The 20928-nt window shown below is 44.2% G+C and overlaps 2 protein-coding genes across 3 annotated transcripts; both read right to left on the reverse strand.

The window, feature by feature from the left end:
• Window positions 1-2070: 2070 nt before the first annotated feature.
• On the reverse strand, window positions 2071-9566 carry RPS15A (ribosomal protein S15a). 2 transcript variants are annotated; one of them, XM_007986687.3, is made up of 5 exons: window positions 9221-9566; window positions 7860-7997; window positions 6990-7069; window positions 3865-3950; window positions 2071-2218 (listed from the first exon to the last, which is right to left on the reverse strand). In XM_007986687.3, exons 2-5 carry the CDS (start codon window positions 7990-7992, stop codon window positions 2125-2127), a joined length of 393 nt encoding a protein of 130 aa, XP_007984878.1. In that variant the 5' UTR covers window positions 7993-7997; window positions 9221-9566; the 3' UTR covers window positions 2071-2124. The 2 variants fall into 2 exon arrangements, with proteins under 2 accessions (XP_007984878.1, XP_007984885.1); XM_007986694.2 differs by having other exon boundaries at window positions 9155-9245.
• A 1004-nt stretch (window positions 9567-10570) lies between these two features.
• ARL6IP1 (ARL6 interacting reticulophagy regulator 1) lies at window positions 10571-20745 on the reverse strand. Its single transcript, XM_037989814.2, has 6 exons — window positions 20617-20745; window positions 17935-18068; window positions 17148-17267; window positions 14324-14441; window positions 13472-13556; window positions 10571-12268 (listed from the first exon to the last, which is right to left on the reverse strand). The coding sequence occupies exons 1-6, from the start codon at window positions 20650-20652 to the stop codon at window positions 12150-12152; spliced, it is 612 nt and encodes a 203-aa protein (XP_037845742.2). The 5' UTR covers window positions 20653-20745; the 3' UTR covers window positions 10571-12149.
• Between the last annotated feature and the right edge of the window lie 183 nt (window positions 20746-20928).

Genomic DNA, 20928 nt, shown 5'->3' on the forward strand with positions numbered 1-20928 from the left:
ATCCTATTTTAAGTGTCCAGAAAGAAATCGACTATTCACTCAATCAACATGTAAGTGACTGAGGCATCCCTACACGCCAAACTAAGTTTTCCCAAAGGCCCAGGCTTAGAACTGATTCTGGCCCTGAGTCTGGGATCACAGGAACACACAATATGAACTGTCTGCCAAAAGGGCAGACATGAAAGTGGACACGACCCTCCTCTCCTGCCAGTCTAAGCTCTCATGCGCCTCTCAGAACCTGAAGCCTAACACGTGAAATGTGGCAAATAGCCAGGCACGGTGGTGGGCGCCTGTATTCCCAAATCCACAAGAGGCTGAGTGGGGAGGACTGCTTGGGGCCAGGAAGCCAAGGCTGTAGTGTGTTATGACCACACTTGTGAATAGCCACTGCACTCCAGCCTGGGCACCGAAGTGAAACCCTCTCTTTTTTCTTGAGACGGAGTTTTGCTCTTGTTGCCCAGGCTGGAGTGCAATGGCACGATCTCAGCTCACTGCAACCTCTGCCTCCTGGGAGGCTGCAGGCTAGGGACCAGAGTCACAATGGTTAAACAAGTCACAGCCCTGTGATCCTAGAGATTACAACCCTAGCATAAGAAAATCCTTCTGGACTCACTGTCCCCAGGCCTGTGACTGTCAGGTGCCAAGTACGCTTTACACAATTTCATTTTTCCCTCAACTCGGGGATGGGTTTTGCATCATTCCCATTACAGATAAGGATGTTGAGGCTACTGAGTGGAAGAGGAAACCTGAATTCTGGTGCTGGACTTCGAAACGCATGTTTAATTACTCACAGCCTCCCAAATATCAGAGGCCCCAAACATGCCTCTCAACTCACTTCTCACAAATAGGGGCCTTATCTGCCCCATCTCTAGGGCCCTTCTGTAACATTTGTAGCTACTTCCCACATATTACAAAGGTAGGCCCTCCTTTCAGGAAGTTCATCCACGCCCCTTCATAAGGTAGCTTCTCTCCCCACTTGGCACACCACCTGGGTAGCCAAGGGCAGAGCAGAGACTGGGGGACACGCCCCAGTACCGAGTCAGCACCGACTACCCCGTCAGTGATCACCAGTGCCCACCACACTTCAATGGGCACCTCCAAGTGGCACCGGATCCTCTTGGAACAATTCCTAAGGCCGGGTGCGGTGGCTCACACCTGTTATCCCAGCACTTTGGGAGGCCGAGGCAGGCGGATCACTTGAGATCAGGAGTTCGAGACCAGCCTGGCCAACATGGTGAAACCCGTCTCTACTAAAAATACAAAAATTAACCAGACATGGTGGCGCACACCTGTAATCCCAGCTACTCGGGAGGCTGAGTGAGGCACAAGAACTACTTGAACCTGGGAAGCAGAGGTGCAGTGAGTCAAGATCATGCACTGCACTCCAGCCTGTGTGACAGAGCGACTGTCTTAAAAAAAAAAAAAAAAAAAAAAAAAAAAAAATTCCTATCAAGTATTTCTTACAATGGTCAGTGACAAAAGCAAGATCTAAAATCCTATCTACAGAATAATCCTAGCCAGGCAAAATAAACTCATTAAAAACTAATAGAAAATACTGAAATATAGGCCAGGTGTGGTGGCTCATGGCTGTAATCCCAGCACCTTGGGAGGCCGAGGTGGGCTGATCGCGTGAGGCCAAGAGTTCGAGACCAGCCTGGGCAACACAGCGCAACCCCGTCTCCATTAAAATATAAACATTAGCCAGGTGTGACGACACACATCTGTAATCCCAGGCTTCTCAGGCGGCTGAGACAGGACAATTACTTGAACCCGGGAGGTGAAGACTGCAGTGAGCCAAGATTGCACCACTGCACTCCTGACTGAGCGACAGAGTGAGACTCTGTCTCAAAAAAAAAAAAAAATGAAATACAACTAAAATATTTAGTGTCAAATACCTGGTTTTGGCAGACAGCAGGGGTGACTGTTTTCTTATGCATATTGGTTTCATAAGAACTTTTTCCCTTGGCTGTATTAGTCACTTCGGGGAATCGCATTCACCAATAAACGAAGCAACGGCATGCTGCCACAGACGCTCTGGCTACACTGCTGTGAAGGCTCAAAACGACCAAGTGGAAGCACCAGAGTCCATGAGGCATTTTATTTGTAAATGTATGTATTACATCCCTAGAAAAAGAATCCCAGGATTTTCCCTCCTGTGTGTTTTCGTCTTGCTTCTTCATGGTCCATGATGCCAGCTGAGGTTGTCAGTACAATGAAACTATGGAGTGGAAAAAGAAAATGCTGGTTAAGTTTAGTAGTTCAACATAGTGCCTTCTAGTGCAGAAAAGCATCAACACTCATCAGTGGTTAAGGGTGCTTTCCTGTGGAGCACACAGGAACTGACAGTGCCACTGCTAGTGCCTCATGTCGCACATGAGCATGACTCCTGCAACCAACAGAGCCAAATCCAGAGAGCGAAGCCACACAATCACACAGCCCTGACTTCTGCCTACATCGTGAAACAAACGTGACCGCAAACAAAGGCATCTGGGAACGCCTTGAACTTCAAATGTCACTTTCTGCTCTCAGGTAAGGAGACTTGGAAGTACTCACATAAACTTGAGTTTGAATTGTGTTTCTGCCATGCACCGTATAACTATTATATGGAGACACGTTCATGTGTACAGTGAGTGGCTGCTTCATTAGTTACTGTGGGGATCACTGTAACAAGCATACAGTATGCAAATGTGCAGCATTAAAATCAGTTATCATAATTACAAAGAGAAATGATTTTCGTAAGAGAATGCTGTACCTGTAATACAGCAACCATGAAGTGAAAATACATTCAACCAAGGCACCAGATGCATAATTTGGAGGATATAAATTCTTAACCACAAAGATACACAATTACTCTGTCAGCTCATAAAGTGTTTTACCAAAATTAAATCAGGTGATAAACAGAAGACTATTACCACTTTTACAGATGAAGAAATCAAGGCTATGACTTGCCCAAGATCTCATGGCTTTAAAGCAGAAAAACAAGGATTTGAACTCAGACAGGCTCTTACGGACAGACTCCCAAACTAAGTTTTCCCAAAGGCCCAGGCTTAGAACTGATTCTGGCCGAGTCTGGGATCACAGGAACACACAATATGAACTATCTGCCAAAAGGGCAGACATGAAAGTGGACACGACCCTCCTCTTCTGCCAGTCTAAGCTCTCATGCGCCTCTCAGAACCTGAAGCCTAACACGTGAAATGTGGCAAATAGCCAGGCACGGTGGCAGGCGCCTGTATTCCCAAATCCACAAGAGGCTGAGTGGGGAAGATTGCTTGGGGCCAGGAAGCCAAGGCTGTAGTGTGTTATGACCACACTTGTGAATAGCCACTGCACTCCAGCCTGGGCACCAAAGTGAAACCCTGTCTCTTTTTTCTTGAGACAGAATTTCGCTCTTATTGCCCAGGCTGGAGTGCAGTGGCATGATCTCAGCTCACTGCAACGTCCGCCTCCTGGGTTCAAGCAATTCTCCTGCCTCAGGCTCCCGAGTAGCTGGGATCACAGGTGTGCGCCAGCAGGCCTGGCTAATTTTGTATTTTAGGTAGAGACGGGGTTTCTCCATGTTGGTCAGGCTGGTCTCGAACTCCCAACCTCAGGCGATCCGCCCACCTCGGCCTCCCAAAGTGCTAGGATCACAGGTGTGAGCCACTGCACCTGGCCAACCCTGTCTCTATTTAAAGAGAGAAAAAAGAAATATGGGTAACACTTGAGGTAATTATTAGATCAAAATGGTTGAGAGTAGACAAATTACTACTGCTTTGCTTTAAAAAGGAAAAAAACAAAAAACAAAAAAAACACCTCAAGTCAAACTACACCACAGCGATTCTTAAGCATTAACTTCTTTTAATTAAGGAAAGGCCAACTTACCCAAACTGGCGGGATGGAAGCAGGTTATTCTGCCATTTTTCTAGATCTTTGAGTTGCACATCAAATCTGGGGCTGATCACTCCACACTATAAAATAACAACAACAAAAACAAAAAAAGTCTTCACTTTACCAATGAAGAGAAAAACTGAGTAACACAAGATGACATTCATAAACGAACAGTCCTCCAAACCAACCAAACCAGCATTCAGATGGGTACCTATTCTGTGCACAATTCTTGACATACTTTTCAAAAAATACACTTAAGTAAGACTATGCCCGCCTACGAGGCCCACCACGTGCCTGGCAGAAAAAGCAAGACATGAAAAGAAATGGCACAAAGCAATACATGGCAGTGTCCAGCCACCGGCATGCTCCCTGTTGGCTAGAGAACTGTCCGGAATGATCAGATTTTACATAGCCAAGAGATCAAGTCTTGACAAGAGAAACTATAGCCAACCCTTTCTTATATAGTAAGGCTGAAATAAAATCGTAAGGTCTCAAATCCTGAAGCTCATAAGCTAAAAACTACAAATTATTAGAATATCTAAGGAACACGCTGCACCGGCAGCGAACTAAGAAGGCTGCTCCCACCAATGAAGTACCATTACATATTTCCAAGAAACAATGTCCTATATCCCCAGGCAAATTTTTCCAAATGAATGTGACAGAATGATGGAAGGCAGAAAGAGCAAAGGGCTTGCAATTATCTCATCTCGTGGCTAGCTACTGGGACACGGCAACAATGATCCTCCCAAGTAAGAGCTCGCCAAGGGCTGTCATCCCTCAACTACATGCCAGCCCTAAAACACTACCGAAGAAAGTCCACTAACTGAAGACCCTCTGCTCACAAAATCTGCTCTAAAATCACAGGCACACTTGAAAAACACTTCCAAAAGCAGAGACTGACCCACAGAAACTGAAAATGGGCTTGTCAGAAAGGCCCAACTACGTTACGCCCAGGAATCCTGCTTAAGTTCTCCTACTATTACCCCATCAGCTATGCTGTGACTTGACTAACAATGCCAATCTCACAGTAGATGAAAGAAATGCAGGGACAGAAATACGGGGAAACTAGTTTAGTCCAAGCAAACTGTAGTGAAAGATCTTCCCCAAAGTCTGCCGCACTCTGCATCCAAGTTTTTATGTTGATTCCAGCAGCAAAAATCCTTCTCATTCTGGTGGAATTAAAACAGCATACCCTCTCCCAACTAAGAAGAATCCTAAGAGGATGTGATCAAGCCCAGAATGTTAATCAATCTAGTCCTTACACATTATCTTACTTCCAAGCTCAATTTCCATGCTAAGGGTAGGTCCATGTCTTGCATGAAAGTGATGGAGGAGGGGGACATTCTCTTATAAATGGGGAGAAATGAAATTCCAAGAAACCAAAAATTGTTTACTTTGCCAAAAGTCACAGAGCAGGCCGGGCGCGGTGGATCACCTGAGGTCAGGAGTTCCAGACCAGCCTGGCCAACATGGCAAATCCCCGTCTTTACTAAAGATACAAAAATTAGCCCGGCATGGTGCCACGCACCTGTAATCCCAGCTACTAGGGAGGCTGAGGTAGGAGAATTGCTTGAACCTGGGAGACAGAGGTTGCAGTGGCCAAGATGGTGCCAATGCACTCCAGCCTGGGTGAGAGTGAGACTCCATCTCAAAAAAAGGGCACAGAGCAGCAGGGCCTGCATGTCAACTGTTATAAGCTGGAATTTTTCAAAGTAGCACACCACAGAACAAGGGTGCCACAAATAAGTTCCATTTACAGAATGCTCTGTTCAAACTTATTTCTCGGCTGGGCCCAGTGGCTGGTGCCACTGCACTCCAGCCTAGGCCAGAGCAAGAATATCTCAAAAGAAATATAAATAAAAATAAATAAATCCTACTTTGAGGTGGGGTTCTAACGGCTACATACATATGACATACTGAAAATTACTCTTGCAAGTTCTTTAAATCTTACGGAGTCTTGCCCTGACACACAGGCTGGAGTGCAGTGGTGTGATATCCAACTCACTGTAACCTCCGCCTGCCAGGTTCAAGCAATTCTCCTGCCTCAGCCTCCCAAGTAGCTGGGATTACAGGTGCCCGCCACTGCGCCCAGCTAGTTCTTGTATTTTTAGTAGAGAGAGGTTTCCCCATGTTGGCCAGGTTGATCTCAAACTCCTGACCTCGTGATCCACTTGCCTCAGTCTCCCAAAGTGCTGGGATTACGGGCGTGAGCCACGGCACCCAGCCAGTTCTTCAAATCTTTAATAAATACTTCAGCAACTCACTTTCTGGGTCTCTTTCCCCTCATCTGTTGCAGTAGACACAGGGGTGTCCAAGGGAGAGAATACAGACATGGGTTCTTAGTTTCTGTTTCTAGTTGGGCCAGTAAGGCCACTTCTTCATCCCTCTTTTCCATTTATCACTAGAGACAGAAACTAAATACCATGGTTTCAGGCTGCTAAAAGTCTAAAAACAACAAAATTAGGCAGGCTGGACAAGCTTGGACTAGAGGATCTGCCTCTGCAAATCTGAAAGCTACAAACCTGATAGGAAGCACAGTGGACACCTCAACTAGCTTAGACACCTGCCCCCAAAACACACGCAATCACTTAAACCACAAAATCAGTTTTACTTGGTTAAGGTGTTGACAAGTCAAACTGAAAAGCAACATAGACCCCAAAGACCTATGCCAGCAAAAACAGAAAAAGTATTAATATTGCTATTTAGAAAGCCCCATTTACTCAAAGATTCCATCCAAAAAACCCAACACATCACTGAGAGGAAGGACACAGCTTCTTGGACAAAAGGCTCAGTGGCCTTGAGCCACCCAAGTTCAAGCCAGTGAGGTGGGTAGTGTTAACATCCAATATTTAAACACCGGTACCACCGCTGGTTTCACCCCCCATCTCCCCTGAGACAGCTTATACCCCATACAAACACTAGGTCAACGGACATAATGCTAGCACAATCAACCCAGGAGAACAAATGAAGTTATATGTGTCAATATTTAAACCTTTTTAAAGTAACTGGATAAAGCAAGTATGGCACCACTACTCAGTATTTCCAAAGGCAATTACAACATCTAATGCCACATTACAAAATTCTTAAAACTTTGAAATGTGTATATTACTCATTCTTACCTTGTTTAGCCTGCCTGTAAGGTTCACAACAATTTTCCCAGCTCTGTGATCATCAATGATTTCAAATTCGCCAATGTAACCTACAAAAGATAACTGACTGGATTAAATAAAAGACATCAACTTGAGAGCTAAACCTCTGTGCTCCAGCCTACTCAATTCTTCAGTCTCCCATCATCAGTGACTGCTTCTCCAAGAAGTTGGGGGGAAGACAGTTGATCTTTATCAGAACTAATTTTTATAACCTAACACGTAAGATTTGGGAGACAATACCCAAAACAATCCACCCTGCAATTCTGAAAGAAATTATTTTCCCCTTGACCCTTCCTTCACTGCTTCCCACTCCCAAAGGCTACCTTGTGCCAAAGAAGTGCAATAATCCAATCTTTTCTCTCAAGGGGCTCTGAGATCTCAAGAGTCCTTCCGGGTTTTTTTTTTTTTTGAGATGGAGTCTTGTGCTGTCGCCCAGGCTGGAGTGCAGTGGCCGATCTCGGCTCATTGCAGCCTCCACCTCCCAGGTCCAAGCAATTCTCCCTGCCTCAGTCTCCCGGAAGAGCTGGGATTTTTTTTTTTTAGTAGAGACGGGATTTTGCCATGTTGGCCAGGCTGGTCTTGAAATGAGCTCAGGAGTCCTTTCAATGACTTGGTTTCATTTAGCTCCCAAACACCTAGCAGAGCTCCTTCTTCCAGCAGTCCTACTCTAAGTGACTCTTTAGAAGTTTCAGACTATCCCCTCCTCCACAGCCCACAAGTCAACTGCATTCGTTCTCAGGTATGACAGACATACTTCGGTCCCCCATAATTAATTCCTACAGGACTCATTTCTTAAAGAGTCTCACATCAAAACATAAAACACAGCGGCAGCAGACTTACCATGCTTCATCATCACAGTGAGAAACCGGACGATGACTTTGGAGCACGGCCTAATAAGCACCTGGCGTTTGCCTCTCTTTTCGGCATTGTTGATGCTCTTGAGAGCATCAGCCAGGACATTCATGCGCACCATGGTGGCTGTTCAGGGAAGACAAAACAGGAGGTTTTACTGGCATTGCCAACAGCAACAGACACTCACCAACCAACACACTTCGGAAGTATCCTTTTCTTTCTGGCCCCACCTTGGCGAAGTTTTCTAAAGTCTGAGAAGGCTGCTTCTCCATTTCCCACCACCCAGGAAAATTCCTATTTACTACGGTTGTAAACAGGTTATCGGGACGTTAGTCTGCACATTTTTAAATTCACTCATTCACTAACCACTCTTCTTCGAATCGTGCCACACGCCAACGTCTGGAGGTAATGAAATGTGGGACAAAATCCACTTGACACAAGAAAACGACAGAACTAGCAGAAACTGCCAGCTACCGAAACGAAAACATAGGCTATAGTCGATCAGTGATTCAGAACAGAAGCAGAGTATCATCGGCAACATTTTCCAAATTGCTGAAAATCAGCAGATTCTGTACTATTAACATTGCACTTTAGAACAGTTCACTCTCACCTACCATGAACACATCAATTAAACTAAACATCCATCTTTGTACCATTTAAAATTGCGTCCAACAGCAAGTGCCACAGTGGCAAATAGAAACATTTTACATACTGTCAGCCTGGACAGTATGTCTAGTCTCTTCTAATGGGCACGGACGGCACAATACACTGAAGTTCTGAAAGCCCTTAAGTATGGAGACCAAAGTGCCAATAGTAAAGAGTAGAACTTAAATCTCTCCCCTTAAGTTCAAAAGTGTCTGAAGAAAAACTCCGTGGCCCAGAAGATCCAAATTGGCACCCAGCAAACTGCCAACCCCGGCACGATGCAGCTTTTACCTGCTGGGTGGCCTCAGCCTCCCAAGCTCCCAGCGCGGCCCCAGCAACGAGAAGCTGCACCGCCCACCAGCCCCGATGTTGCCCGCCGCCCGGGGCCAAGGCGCAGCCTCAGCACTATAGGGAGATTCAGACGCTGTGGCCCGGACCAGAGTTACTGCCTAGCTAGGCAGTCGAGGGTTCCGGCTCCCGCCAGCGCTGCGGCCTGCACCCCATGAACCGGGATCCCCGGAGTGCACAGTCTGGGGCGCCCGGGCATGGCTCTCCTCTATGCTTGTCCAGGAACCGGCAAGGCCAAGATCCTCGGCCAAGGAGGGGTCCAGCCTCCTCGCAGGACACTGAGACCGAACCTTAGATTGCAGGATTGCGCCGATGGCAGACGGATGAAATTGGAGCTCTCAGAGAGTACTACTCACCGGCGCGGAAAGATGGCGGAAAAGGAACGGGAGGGGAGAGCGCACGGAGTTATGGGAAGCGGGAGAACTATCGCGAGACTTTCAAAGCACCGGCAAAAACAAGGACCGCCTGGGAGAAGGAGGAGGGGAAGGGAAAGGCGGAGCCTCCTCAGGGGTTGGCCGTTGAGAGTCGATGGAATCGACCTTCCCCGGTGCGGCCTGGGAGAGGCAAGGCGAGTCGTTCATTGGAGGTTCGTCTACTTTTTTTTTTGAGACGGAATTTCGCTCTTGTAGCCCAGGCTGGAGTGCAGTGGCGTGATCTCGGCTCACTGCAACCTCCGACTCCCGGGTTCAAGTGATTTCTTCTGCCTCAGCCTCCTGAGTAGCTGGGACTACAGGCGCGCGCCACCACGCCCGGCTAATTTTTGCATTTTTAATAGAGATGGGGTTTCCCCGTTTTGGCGAAGATGTTCTTGATCTCCTGACCTTGCAATCCGCCCACCTCGGCCTCCGAAGGTGCTAGGATTACAGACGGGAGCCACCGCGCGGGCCTAATTTTTATTTTATTTTACTTTTGATAGAGTCTCGCTCTTGTCATGCAGGCTGGAGTGCAGTGGCGCGATCTTGGCGCACTGCAGCCCTCCGCCTCCCGGGTTCAAGCGATTCTCCTGCTTCAGCCTCATGAGTAGCTGGGATTACAGGCGCACGCCATCACACCCGGCTAATTTTTGTATTTTTAGTAGTAGACGGGGGGGTTTCACCATGTTGGCCAGGCTGGTCTCGAACTCCTGACATCAAGTGATCTGCCCACCTCAGCCTCCCAAGGTGCTGGGATTACAGGCGTGAGCCACCACACCTGGCTGAAATATTTTTTTAATTAAAAAATAAGTGAAGCTCTGACAAAAGTCACCGAACAATTGTTAACTGAGCACTCATGTACCAGACACTAGCAAGGCCCTGGGGTACGAGGTGCCCACACAGGAACCATTTAGCCAGTTCTGTCCCTGCCGGTGCTTCCAGTTTCGTCCTCTCTCACACGTCATAGTTGGCCCCTGCTCGTTCATTGCATTTCCTCTTCCCTCTAGCATGCTGCCTGGAATATTTGCTAAATAAACTTAAACCTTTTATTTTTGTTCTTTTTTAAAATTTTTCATAGACAGGGTCCTGCTCTGTTGCCCAGGCTAGAGTGCAGGGGTCCACTCAGCTCAATGCAACCTCAAACTCATGGACTCCAGGGAACCTCCTGCCCAGGTCTCCCAAAGTGGTGGGATTTCTTAAAGAGTACCTTATAGACACGTAAGGACCACACGGGGTACTTCATTAATCAGATTCATAAATCCAATCGTGTAAATATTACATTGGCTAAGAAAGTGAGACATGAAGATTCAGCTTTTTTTATTTTTTCCCGTTTTACACAAAGTAGAATAATACAGGATTAAAACTGCAAAAGTAGTTAATCAGTAGAACATGTATACACACAAAAAATCCAGATAGGAAGACAGGCTTATTTACAATGAAAGTAAGGTAAAATTAAGGTAGTTTTCTTATGAAATATTTAAAAAAAAAAAACATATGCTACAATGGGCACCACTGTTTACAGCAATATTAAAGAGGAGAAAACACTTATTTAATAGGGACAGATATACCACAAGGTACAACATCAGTGCAATAAATTCACAAAACTATATTACAGCTAATCAGTTTAAGAATTGTTCCCAAGTCAGTCACATTTTTTGGCCCTCAGAAGTTCATTCCTACAGATTTCAACTACTCTAAATTTCTAGCTACCAACAAAGAATGATAAGAAGCTTTCCAAGGAGTAATGAAATCTTTGTAGACCAGAGGCCAACTATCATCACCTCAAGTCTGCTCTCACCAACAGCCCTTGTATTTTTCAGGGAGAAATCTCTAGGAAAAAAAGTCAGACACCAGTGTAGTCACTATCTCCCATGTCAAACCTAGGGGACTAAAATGGCCAGTATTACCATAAAATGAGAATTTTAAGGTTTACCTTAAAAGGCTTATTCTGGTCTCAAAAATTAGATAAGATTATCTTCTACTGAAATGAATCTTAACTAAACATATTAGACTGCTGTCCTTTTGCTGGTCTTAGAGTAAAAATCATAGACATGAGTCTTAACCTACTGTATACTATAGCTAAAGTCAGCTGAAAATCTGAAATTAAAAGTATGCTAGAAATCCTAAATGTAATCTTGTGGAAGTCTGCTATTCAAAAGCCCTTAAGGATTTACTAACTTTGAGTCTAAGTGCAAGGGGACAAAAGCTTAAGCCTGTCAGACATTCCTTTTTTTGGACAAAAAGATCAAAGCTTCCTACAAATTGCTAAGCTTTGCAGAAGGGAGAAGCCTACACGTACTAGCACATGGAATCAGTTTCATTTTATTTCATGGGGACTCTTCTCCCACCAGAAAGAAACAGAATGAGGAATGAATCTTAATTGGTCTCTTCATCAGAAGTGGTAAACTTGGTCTCTATATTCATGAAGTCAGACAGTTTTCTAAGCAGACTGTGGAAGCAGACAGAACCAGCTTCCTGTAGCCACAGACTACTACATGGTATCTAAGCTAAAGCAAAGATGAACAATTATCCAGATTCACTTGAACTGTACTAAAGGGCAAGGTTCACCACTACAAAAGGAAGTTGTCTAAAAGCAACAATTCAATTAACACTGGGTAAGAAAAATCAAAAACAAATTATACACACTAATGAGTTGTCCATGAAGCCAACTGCTAAGAATGCACTCAACTATATGCAACATGAAGACACTGCACAAAGCCTTACTTGGGGAGTCTGAATTTCTATCAACTAAGGGCAGAGTGAGGGAGAGTAAAGAGCTACTTCCGTAACATTTTAGTATCCAGATAGTACAGCAGAAACCCTTCCCGGAGCAATGGGTGCGCCACTAATCACCCTGATTAAAGCAGATGAATCATTCATTTTTCTTTTCTTTTTGTTTGAGAAGTTTGTTTATCTCCCTCTTGGCCATTCCAATGTACTTCGAAATGATTCCATGCTGGTTTAGTCCAGGAAGCAATAGTAAGGAAGTCACTTAAAATAAATTTTAAAAAAGCAACATTAAGGAGGCAGCAATTAACTTGCTAAAGGTTATTATTATTATTTTTTGAGACAAAGTTTCACTATTGTTGCCCCAGCTGGAGTGCAATGGCTGATCTCGGCTCAACCTCCACCTCCCAGGTTCAAGCGATTCTCCTGCCTCAGCTACCCAAGTAGCTAGGATTACAGGCATGCGCCACCACGCCCGACTAATTTTGTATTTTTAGTAGAGATGGGGTTTCTCCATGTTGGTCAGGCTGGTCTCAAACTCCCGATCTCAGGTGATCCGCCCGCCTCAGCCTCCCAAAGTGCTAGGATTATAGGCATGAGCCACCATGCACAGCGACAACTCTCACTCTTTTTGCCCAGGCTGGAGTGCAGTGGCACAATCTAGGCTCACCGCAACCACCACCTCCCAGGTTCAAGAGATTCTCCTGCCTCACCCCACCAAGTAGAGTAGCTGGGATTATAGGCGCCTGCCACCACGCCCGGCTAATTTTTTTATTTTTAGTACACACGTGATTTTGCAATGTTGGCCAGGCGGTCTCCAACTCCTGACCTCAGGTGATCTGAGGTTGTGTGTGTGTGTGTGTGTGTGTGTGTGTGGAGTGCAGTGGTGTGATCTCAGCTCAATGCAACCTCTGCCTCCTGGGTTCAGGTGATTCTCATGCCTCAGTCTCCCAAGTAGCTGGGACTACAGGTGTGCACCACCACATCCAACTAATTTTTGTATTTTTAGTAGAGACAGGGTTTCCCCATGTTGGCCAGGCTGGTCTCAAACTCCTGGCCTCAACTGATCCACCCACCTCAGCCTCCCAAAATGCTGGGATTACAGGCTGAGCCACCATGCCCAGCCAATTATTATATTTTAAAGAAGGTAGGTTCCCAGATTATTAAACTCTGTAATGGGAGGAAATAACATGAAACCAATTACTTCCACTGGGATGTATCCCCAGAAACTTCTGCTCTCATCCCCTCCTCCACCTCAGAAAATAATCATTGCTTATTTTTACCTCTTGTGCATTACTTTCTACCTTAGTTATTGCATTGTTTTCACTTTCTATGAGACCATAATCATCTTTCTATATTCCCACAGTTCCTTTTCGGTGTCTAAAACTTAGGAAGTTGTTTATTGACGAAGTTATAGTTCAATTTCACTGGCCAGGATGTGCCTGCAGTTTTTCCTCAAAGACTTACCTATCAGGTAGGTGAGAAGCAAGTTGTGGACTTGTTGTCCCACCCAAGCAACCGCAGCAAGAGAAACGATCATGGTCATGAAGTACTAGCAATGAAAACAACCAGAATTTAATAGCAAAACTTCATTATGACACCATAAATATATGTAATTTTTATTTGTCAATTAAAAAAGAGTGTGTCTCAAAGTTCAGGAAATAATTTAGCTTTTATTATCACTTTTCTTTAAAAATTCTTAGATTTAAAAACCTATTCCATTGGCTCTACTTTACAGAATTTGGATACGTTTCTTCCTAGAATTACTGCAATTCTATATATAAATATTTTATGATATAAATTATACAATCTTTTCAGTTAATAACGTCATAGAGTAGCCTTACAACGTGAAGCTAACAGATGAGAACAGATGAACAGATGCTTTCCCTTTTTTTTTCTTTGAGACAGTCTCATTCTGTCACAAAGGCTGGAGTGCAGTGGTGCAAACAGCTCACTGCCCAAACACAAGCTCACTGCAGCCTCCACCTCCTGGGCTCAAGTGATCCTCAGCCTACCGTGTAGCTGGGATTACAGGCATGAGCCACTGTGCCAGGCCTAAACAGATGCTTTCTAAGCATATGTCTTTTACTATTATTTCAGTAAAAATGAAACAGAAGAATTTTATTTTACTAGAATAAAAAATTAAACGCAAAAATATAATTTTTAACTTTGATTCAGTCTAATTAATACAAGTAAACATTTATGAATGTTTACTTAGGAATTAACCAATGAATAAATTTCAAATAACTATTAAAACAAAAGGCAAATTGACTCAAATCTTAACATTTTACTGTACTTAAGTCAAAGCAAAAAAAGTACCATCTTAGGTTTTTCTTCCTTTAGTGTGAAGAGGCGTTTCCACCAACCCACAGCTCTGCGTCGAGTTTTTACTAGATTGCTGCAAATTTCATGGAATCTTTGCTGTTGTTCAGTGGTCCTAGAAAAAGAAATTTGCCTTTTGCTATAAACAAATTGCTACAGTTGACCAAAACACACCACCCTATTCAATTTAAGAGCTATCTTCTAAAGAAAATCCAAATAAAAACAATGTCTCACCATTATCTTACGTAGGTGAAATAGTCCTTCCACCATTAAGACACCTTTGATAGCACAGGAGTAAGTTTTTACATAAACTGTGTAAGAGCGTATGAGAGCGAGAGTGTGTGTGTGTAATAAATGATCATCTATGGCTCTGAAGCCACATTTATTTAATGGTAGTAAAAGACTCATGACTTCTAGGGGCCATAGAGAAATCAGTATAACTTTGATTTTGCTATTCCTAAATATTCTTTAGATCCTAATAAATTCTGCACTATACCTATCAGAATCCCACCAAACAGCTGTATTTGAACGCTCTTTAGTAAGATACTAACTACTAGCATTTAACACATAACACCCCCAACTGGGCTTCATACATTTGATGACAAGGCAGCAATAAACAGCTCAAATCTAAATTCTTCTTCATAAATTTAGTCCTAGGGGAGGGAAAATATAATCAACAAACAACACAGCAGTAAAAATCCAACAAGAGACCCTCCAAGAAAACCTTTTATGTATATAGTTTTTCTTGGTTCTGATTTTATTTTTATTTTTTTGAATTGCCTTTGCACTGTCTTCGCTACACAGCTATAATGGCTGCTATTATTGCCCTGTGCTGAGCTGAGGGATGTGTTGCCTTTTCTTCTCTAGCCCCCGTCTCTGTAAAACTGCAGTGATAGATAAAGTAGAAGAATTTCTGCTGAGCCCTGGAACTTCTTTTTAACAATGAGGCGTGATTTCTTGCCCATGGTCAAGGCTAGACTGTGGCTATGCAAAAGAGTGTTCTTTCTTCCTTGTAAGATCAAAAAATAAACAAAATCTGCTCTATCAATAACTGAGTCATACCATGAAACGATCAGTGGTTATTTCTGCAAACTTTCCTTTAGGAGTTATAAATTAGCAGACTGGAATGTCATCTGGCTAATAAGGCCAAGGTCAGTGATTTATTTCCTTTGCTAACTCTGTTACATTGCACATTTAGAAACTTGCCCAAAAGAGCCAACAACATTGATTCATTACTGCAAGTGAAAAACAATTCGAAGGATAGTTCCTAACACTAATCCATTCTGCTGTTGGGGGAAACACCTTTTTTTTTTTTTTTTTTTTTTTTTTTTTTTTTTTTTTTGAGACGGAGTCTCGCTCTGTCGCCCAGGCTGGAGTGCAGTGGCCGGATCGCAGCTCACTGCAAGCTCCGCCTCCCGGGTTCCCGCCATTCTCCTGCCTCAGCCTCCCGAGTAGCTGGGACTACAGGCGCCCGCCGCCTCGCCCGGCTAGTTTTTTGTATTTTTTAGTAGAGACGGGGTTTCACCGTGTTCGCCAGGATGGTCTCGATCTCCTGACCTCGTGATCCGCCCGTCTCGGCCTCCCAAAGTGCTGGGATTACAGGCTTGAGCCACCGCGCCCGGCCGGGGGAAACACCTTTAAATATTGTCAATTATATCATAATTTAAGCAACCTTTGAATTTGTTCTTAAAGATCCGTAAGATACACATTTCAAATTCTTATGTTTACAGAATTATTTTGCAATTTGCTATCCTCTGAGATACAAACAACCAGGTAGAATACTAACACAAGTAGAATACTAACCAAATAAAATAAACAGACAAGGATAGAATAGTAGCTGAGAAGGAAATATCTATTCCAACATCTATTTTGGCTGATTATTTGAATCAAAATTCAACATGCTAGAGGAAGTTAAAATACCTTTAATATGATCCTTATCCACTTAACTATATCTGAGGAGTTCATAAGCAACCATTTAAAGAATGGTTTAAATAGGCCAGGCACGGTGGCTCACGCCTGTAATCCCAGCACTTTGGGAGGCCAAGGCAGGCGGATCACGAGGTCAGGAGATCGAGACCATCCTGGCTAACACGGTGAAACCCCGTGTCTACTAAAAATACAAAAAAAAGAAAAAATTAGCCGGGCATGGTGGCGGGCGCCTGTAGTCCCGGCTACTCCGGAGGCTGAGGCAGGAGTATGGCGTGAACCCGAGAGGTGGAGCCTGCAGTGAGCCGAGACTGTGCCACTGCACTCCAGCCTGGCGACAGAGTGAGACTCCATCTCAAAAAAAAAAAAAAAAAAAATGCTATAAATAAATCAGCAACCCGTGTGTATACAGCTTGAACCTCTTTGGAAACACCTGGTATTCACTTTGTTAACTGCCATTCCACTGCCTCAGTGTCTCAGTATCTCAGCCTTAACACAAGATCAATCTTAAAAGTCAAAATATTTCAGAGTACTTAACAGTGCCTGCCACAGTAGACATTTAATAAATAATTGCTAAATGAATGTGAATGAAAATCTGCCAGTTTCCTTTCTGCATTCATTCAAAAATAATTTGTGAAGTTATTATACTACGTTAAATATCAATGGAAATGCAAATATGCGTATGTACAGCTACCATAAAAGAACTATGGAGTACAGAAAATTCATAGTTTATATTCAAATCAGTTATGATATTCTTCACATAAAAGCAATATATCTAATGCTTAGGTGTCTGATGGTTAGACAATTATCTCTGCTTATTTACAGCATACTAATCACAGCCACCAAGTTCAGTAACTACACAGAAATGAGACTGCCAAATCATTATGCTACCTACCATTTATTGGAGCCAAAAATTCTAGGCGCTAGAATGGGAACAAGGTAGTCAGCCAAGCACAAAAACATAACAAAACAGGAAACGCCGGACAGAACAGATGGATCTAGATAGTAGATAATCCTGTTAAAAAAATTAATAAAGGTTAGAAAAACATAGTCATTATTATTCCTAACTAAACATGTCTAACTATTCACTGAACCCGCTGCTTCTCAGAGGTATTTGCTATTTTTCCTCTATTTTTCTCACAAGTGGCTTTCCAGAGGCTTTGTGACATGCTGATATCATAGCTGCAGTGGTTAAGTAAATATCAATGGACAAAAGCTCTTTGGAGTTCTCAGTATTTTTTAAGAGTTTAGGGGAGTGGGGGTAGTGGAGGGATAGCATTAGGAGAAATACCTAATGTTGATGCCAGGTTGATGGTTGCAGCAAACCACCATGGCTCGTCTATATATACCTATGTAACAAACCTGCACATTCTACACATGTATCCCAGAACTGGAAGTCTAAGAATAATAATAATAATAATAATAATAAAAGAGTTTAAGGGTCTGGAGGACAAAAAGTTTGCGAGTCACTGATTTACTCAAGTGCTTTAGGTTACAAAGTTTACCTAAGTACTACAAATTCTGGAAACTAGAAGTGCTTATGAGAAACACATTCTTTATGGGTTCTTTATGGGTTATATATTACAGAAGAGACTTAAGACACCCCCACAAATGGAAGCTATATATTAAAAAGCCTTTATTAATAAGAAGCACAACCCATAGTAATCTAATAGCTCACTTACAGAAACACCAAAGAAACCACACCCATGATGGCAGGTGGAAACCAGGCTCTTTCCCATCGGAGGACTTTATCAGCCATCAGCATCACTTCTCCCCATCCTTGCAGCTGTTCTTCCAGACTCGCAGTCTCTGCAGCCTAAATATCACCGACATTTAAAGTGATCATTTTACCACTCTCAACATTTTTGTGGTTCATAGACTTCAGTTATTTTAAAGCTCCAAATACAAAAAATAACCTCTTAACCAAATTGCCAACTTTAAACAAGTTGGTTTCTGAAAAATTGCAATTTCAAAGATGAAAACCCAATGGGGTTTTTCTTTTTGTTTGTTTTTTGAGACGGAGTCTCAGTCTGTCACCCAGGCTGGAGTGCAGTGGGGAGATCGCGGCTCACTGCAGCCTCCGCCTCCCGGATTCAAGCGATTCTCCTACCTCAGCCTCCTGAGTAGTTGGGACTACAGGCGCACACTACCACACCTGGCTAATTTTTTGTAGAGACGGATTTCACCATGTTGGCCAGGCTGGTCTCGAACTCTCAACCTCAAATGATCCACTCACCTTGGGCTCCCAAAGTGCTGGGATTACAGGTATGAGTCACCCGGCCCGGCCTAAATATCCTTTTAATGGTCACTTTTCTAGTCCAAGCACTGGGCTACTCTTTATATACATGATGTAACTTAATCCTTATAGACAGCCACAAGGTAGGGATAATTAGACTCATTTTGCAATTAAAGTGAGCTCAAAATGGTTTACTTTCTCAAAGTCATACAGGGAATCATGTGGCAGTGTCCAGAGTATTAATAAAATGAAATAACTTTATTTCAGATGGTTAGAATTGATCCGTTGTTTTTGTCATCTTATTGATTTAAACCCTTCTAAATCCATTAGGAAAGACTTTCCCTGAACAGCATTCAATTTCTAAAATAGCTCTTTGTGTAATGGAATCACTCAGATGTTGACATTCATTGCACAATTAAGGAAAACTACTTTCGCCAAATTAAAGTGGCATTTTGGGGTCAATATATCTCCTCAATACAGTGTTTCTTACCACTTAGGATGTCATTTTGATTATACTTCAAATTTCTCTGTGACTCTGAACAGCCGAAAGTGGACGTCTAGGATGAGCTAATGTAGCAAAAGCGCTTAAAGCTGGTTTTGGTAAAGGAAGAAAAAATTAGAATAAGAAACCCAAGTGTCTCTATGTTATCAGGCTGGGTGCAGTGGCTCACACCTGTAATCCCAGCACTTGGTGGGGGTGTAGGAGTCGCTTGAGCCAGCCTGGGCGGAGACTTTGTCTCTTTGTAAAAGTCATTCACTAGAAATCATGCAAATGACAGAACACGGCACTTAATCTTAACAAAGACGCTTGCTATCTGTGCCACGCTGAGTACTCGTGTGATCTCAATATTTCTGACTTTATATTCCATGCTTAATACTAATGAAAGAAGAGACTACTAAGTGTGGACACTCTGCTGAGCATTTATATTTATACTTCAAGTAAACTTCCCAACAACTCTTAAAAAAGGTGTTATTACTGTCCCCATTTTACCAAGGGGGAAACACACATAGGTTAACCGATTTGCATCCAAGAAATCCACGACCAAAGGCTTTGCTTTCCTCAGATTACATTGCTCTGCTGGAAAGTGAGTTGGGAAGCAGGAGCTCTAGCCCAGGATTTGTCATTTCAACACGGCTTGAGCAACTTCTTTGTGCTGCAATTAATCCTCTTAAAAGGATCCATGCTGGGAACTAACTATGCTAGAAGGAGTGTGTGTTTAAAGGAACAAAGCATGCATTTCTAAAAGCAAATATAAAATCACGCACAATCAAAACTGCCCTGAAGTCACGTCATTGGCCAGCATCTGGGCTCTTGGAAGTTCAAAAGCCCCTAGGTAAATTCTTTGGTTCCGTTTTTCATTGCTGGTATGTGACCTGCAGTCACCAGGGAAGGGTAACAAGATATTTCTCTTGTTTTTTTTTTGCCTACATGGTGCACTTAAATTCACAACAAATAAAAATTTGTCCGCCTATGATACCATCTCACTGCAGTTCCTTCGGATCCCTGCTTATTACTCTAAAGCTGTTTCCAGTAGTCCTGTGACCCCATCCCCGCCAGATTTCCAAATTCCAGACAAACGCCAAGACATCCCATTGTCTGTTCAGCTGAACCCCACTCCGGGTTCCCCAAGGTGAGCTCACAGCCTCCCTGTAGTTGTAAGTTGTACCAGCTCTAACAGAAATTCTAGGCAGTAGCCCTTTGACCCTCCACTGTTGTCCAAGTTTTAGGGGGAAAAGAAGGCAGGCACATCCAAGTTAAGATGAAACACAGGGAAAGCCGAATACGGCTGGGGCCTGGGCCCCGAAAGCGCTGGATAGGCCCCAGGAGGCCTTCTGCCCCCACCCGCACCCCAGGCTAGTGTCGCAGCCCCTCTGCCTCCCACTTCCTCCTTCTACTCGCGGTGAGGAATCACGCGCCCTCCTCGCCCCGTCGCGCACCGTCCCCAGGAAAGGTAAGGGGTCGATACCCAGGAGTTACCCAAGAAGCCCGAGGGCCAGGCATCGTCGCCTGCCCCGGGAGAGAAGGGCCGGGCCCGCGGCGGGTGACAGGGACGAGGCCGCGGTGTTTGAGCCCACGGACGTCTGGAGGCCTCGCTCGGCTCCCGGGGGACAGGATGCCAGGACTCACCAGCAAGTTGGTGCTGCGATTATCTCCCTCCGCCATCGTCTCCGGGATGCCGTCTCTGTGACCGCAGGGTACCTTCCAGTGAGACCTCCAACCGAGACCCACACGGCGACCACAGCGCGAGGGAACGCCCCGCAGGCTGCTTATATTGGTCGGCCGCCCTTCCCGACAGCCCCCGCGACCCTCGCTCCTCATTGGACAGACCGAGCTCACGCCTCAAGGAAACCAGACCAACCGAAGCTCAGCGCATGGCTTGAAATCGGGGTCAAAGGAGACAGAGGCCGCGCCGGGCCGAGGGGGAGGGGACACGGAGTG

Source organism: Chlorocebus sabaeus, chromosome 5 (assembly GCF_047675955.1).
Source record: "Chlorocebus sabaeus isolate Y175 chromosome 5, mChlSab1.0.hap1, whole genome shotgun sequence".
Lineage (NCBI taxonomy): Eukaryota > Metazoa > Chordata > Mammalia > Primates > Cercopithecidae > Chlorocebus > Chlorocebus sabaeus.

Coding starts and splice junctions, on each gene's coding strand:
- RPS15A (XM_007986687.3), bottom strand. CDS start 7,992: ATGGTGCGCATGAATGTCCTGGCTGATGCTCTCAAGAGCATCAACAAT. Junction 7,070..7,859: donor CACTGTGATGATGAAGCATG/GTAAGTCTGCTG, acceptor TATCTTTTGTAG/GTTACATTGGCGAATTTGAA. Junction 2,219..3,864: donor CTTCCATCCCGCCAGTTTGG/GTAAGTTGGCCT, acceptor TCCACTCCATAG/TTTCATTGTACTGACAACCT.
- ARL6IP1 (XM_037989814.2), bottom strand. CDS start 20,652: ATGGCGGAGGGAGATAATCGCAGCACCAACTTGCTG. Junction 17,268..17,934: donor GTGGTTTCTTTGGTGTTTCT/GTAAGTGAGCTA, acceptor TTTTTTTAACAG/GATTATCTACTATCTAGATC. Junction 14,442..17,147: donor ATTTTTGGCTCCAATAAATG/GTAGGTAGCATA, acceptor TTCTTTTTCTAG/GACCACTGAACAACAGCAAA.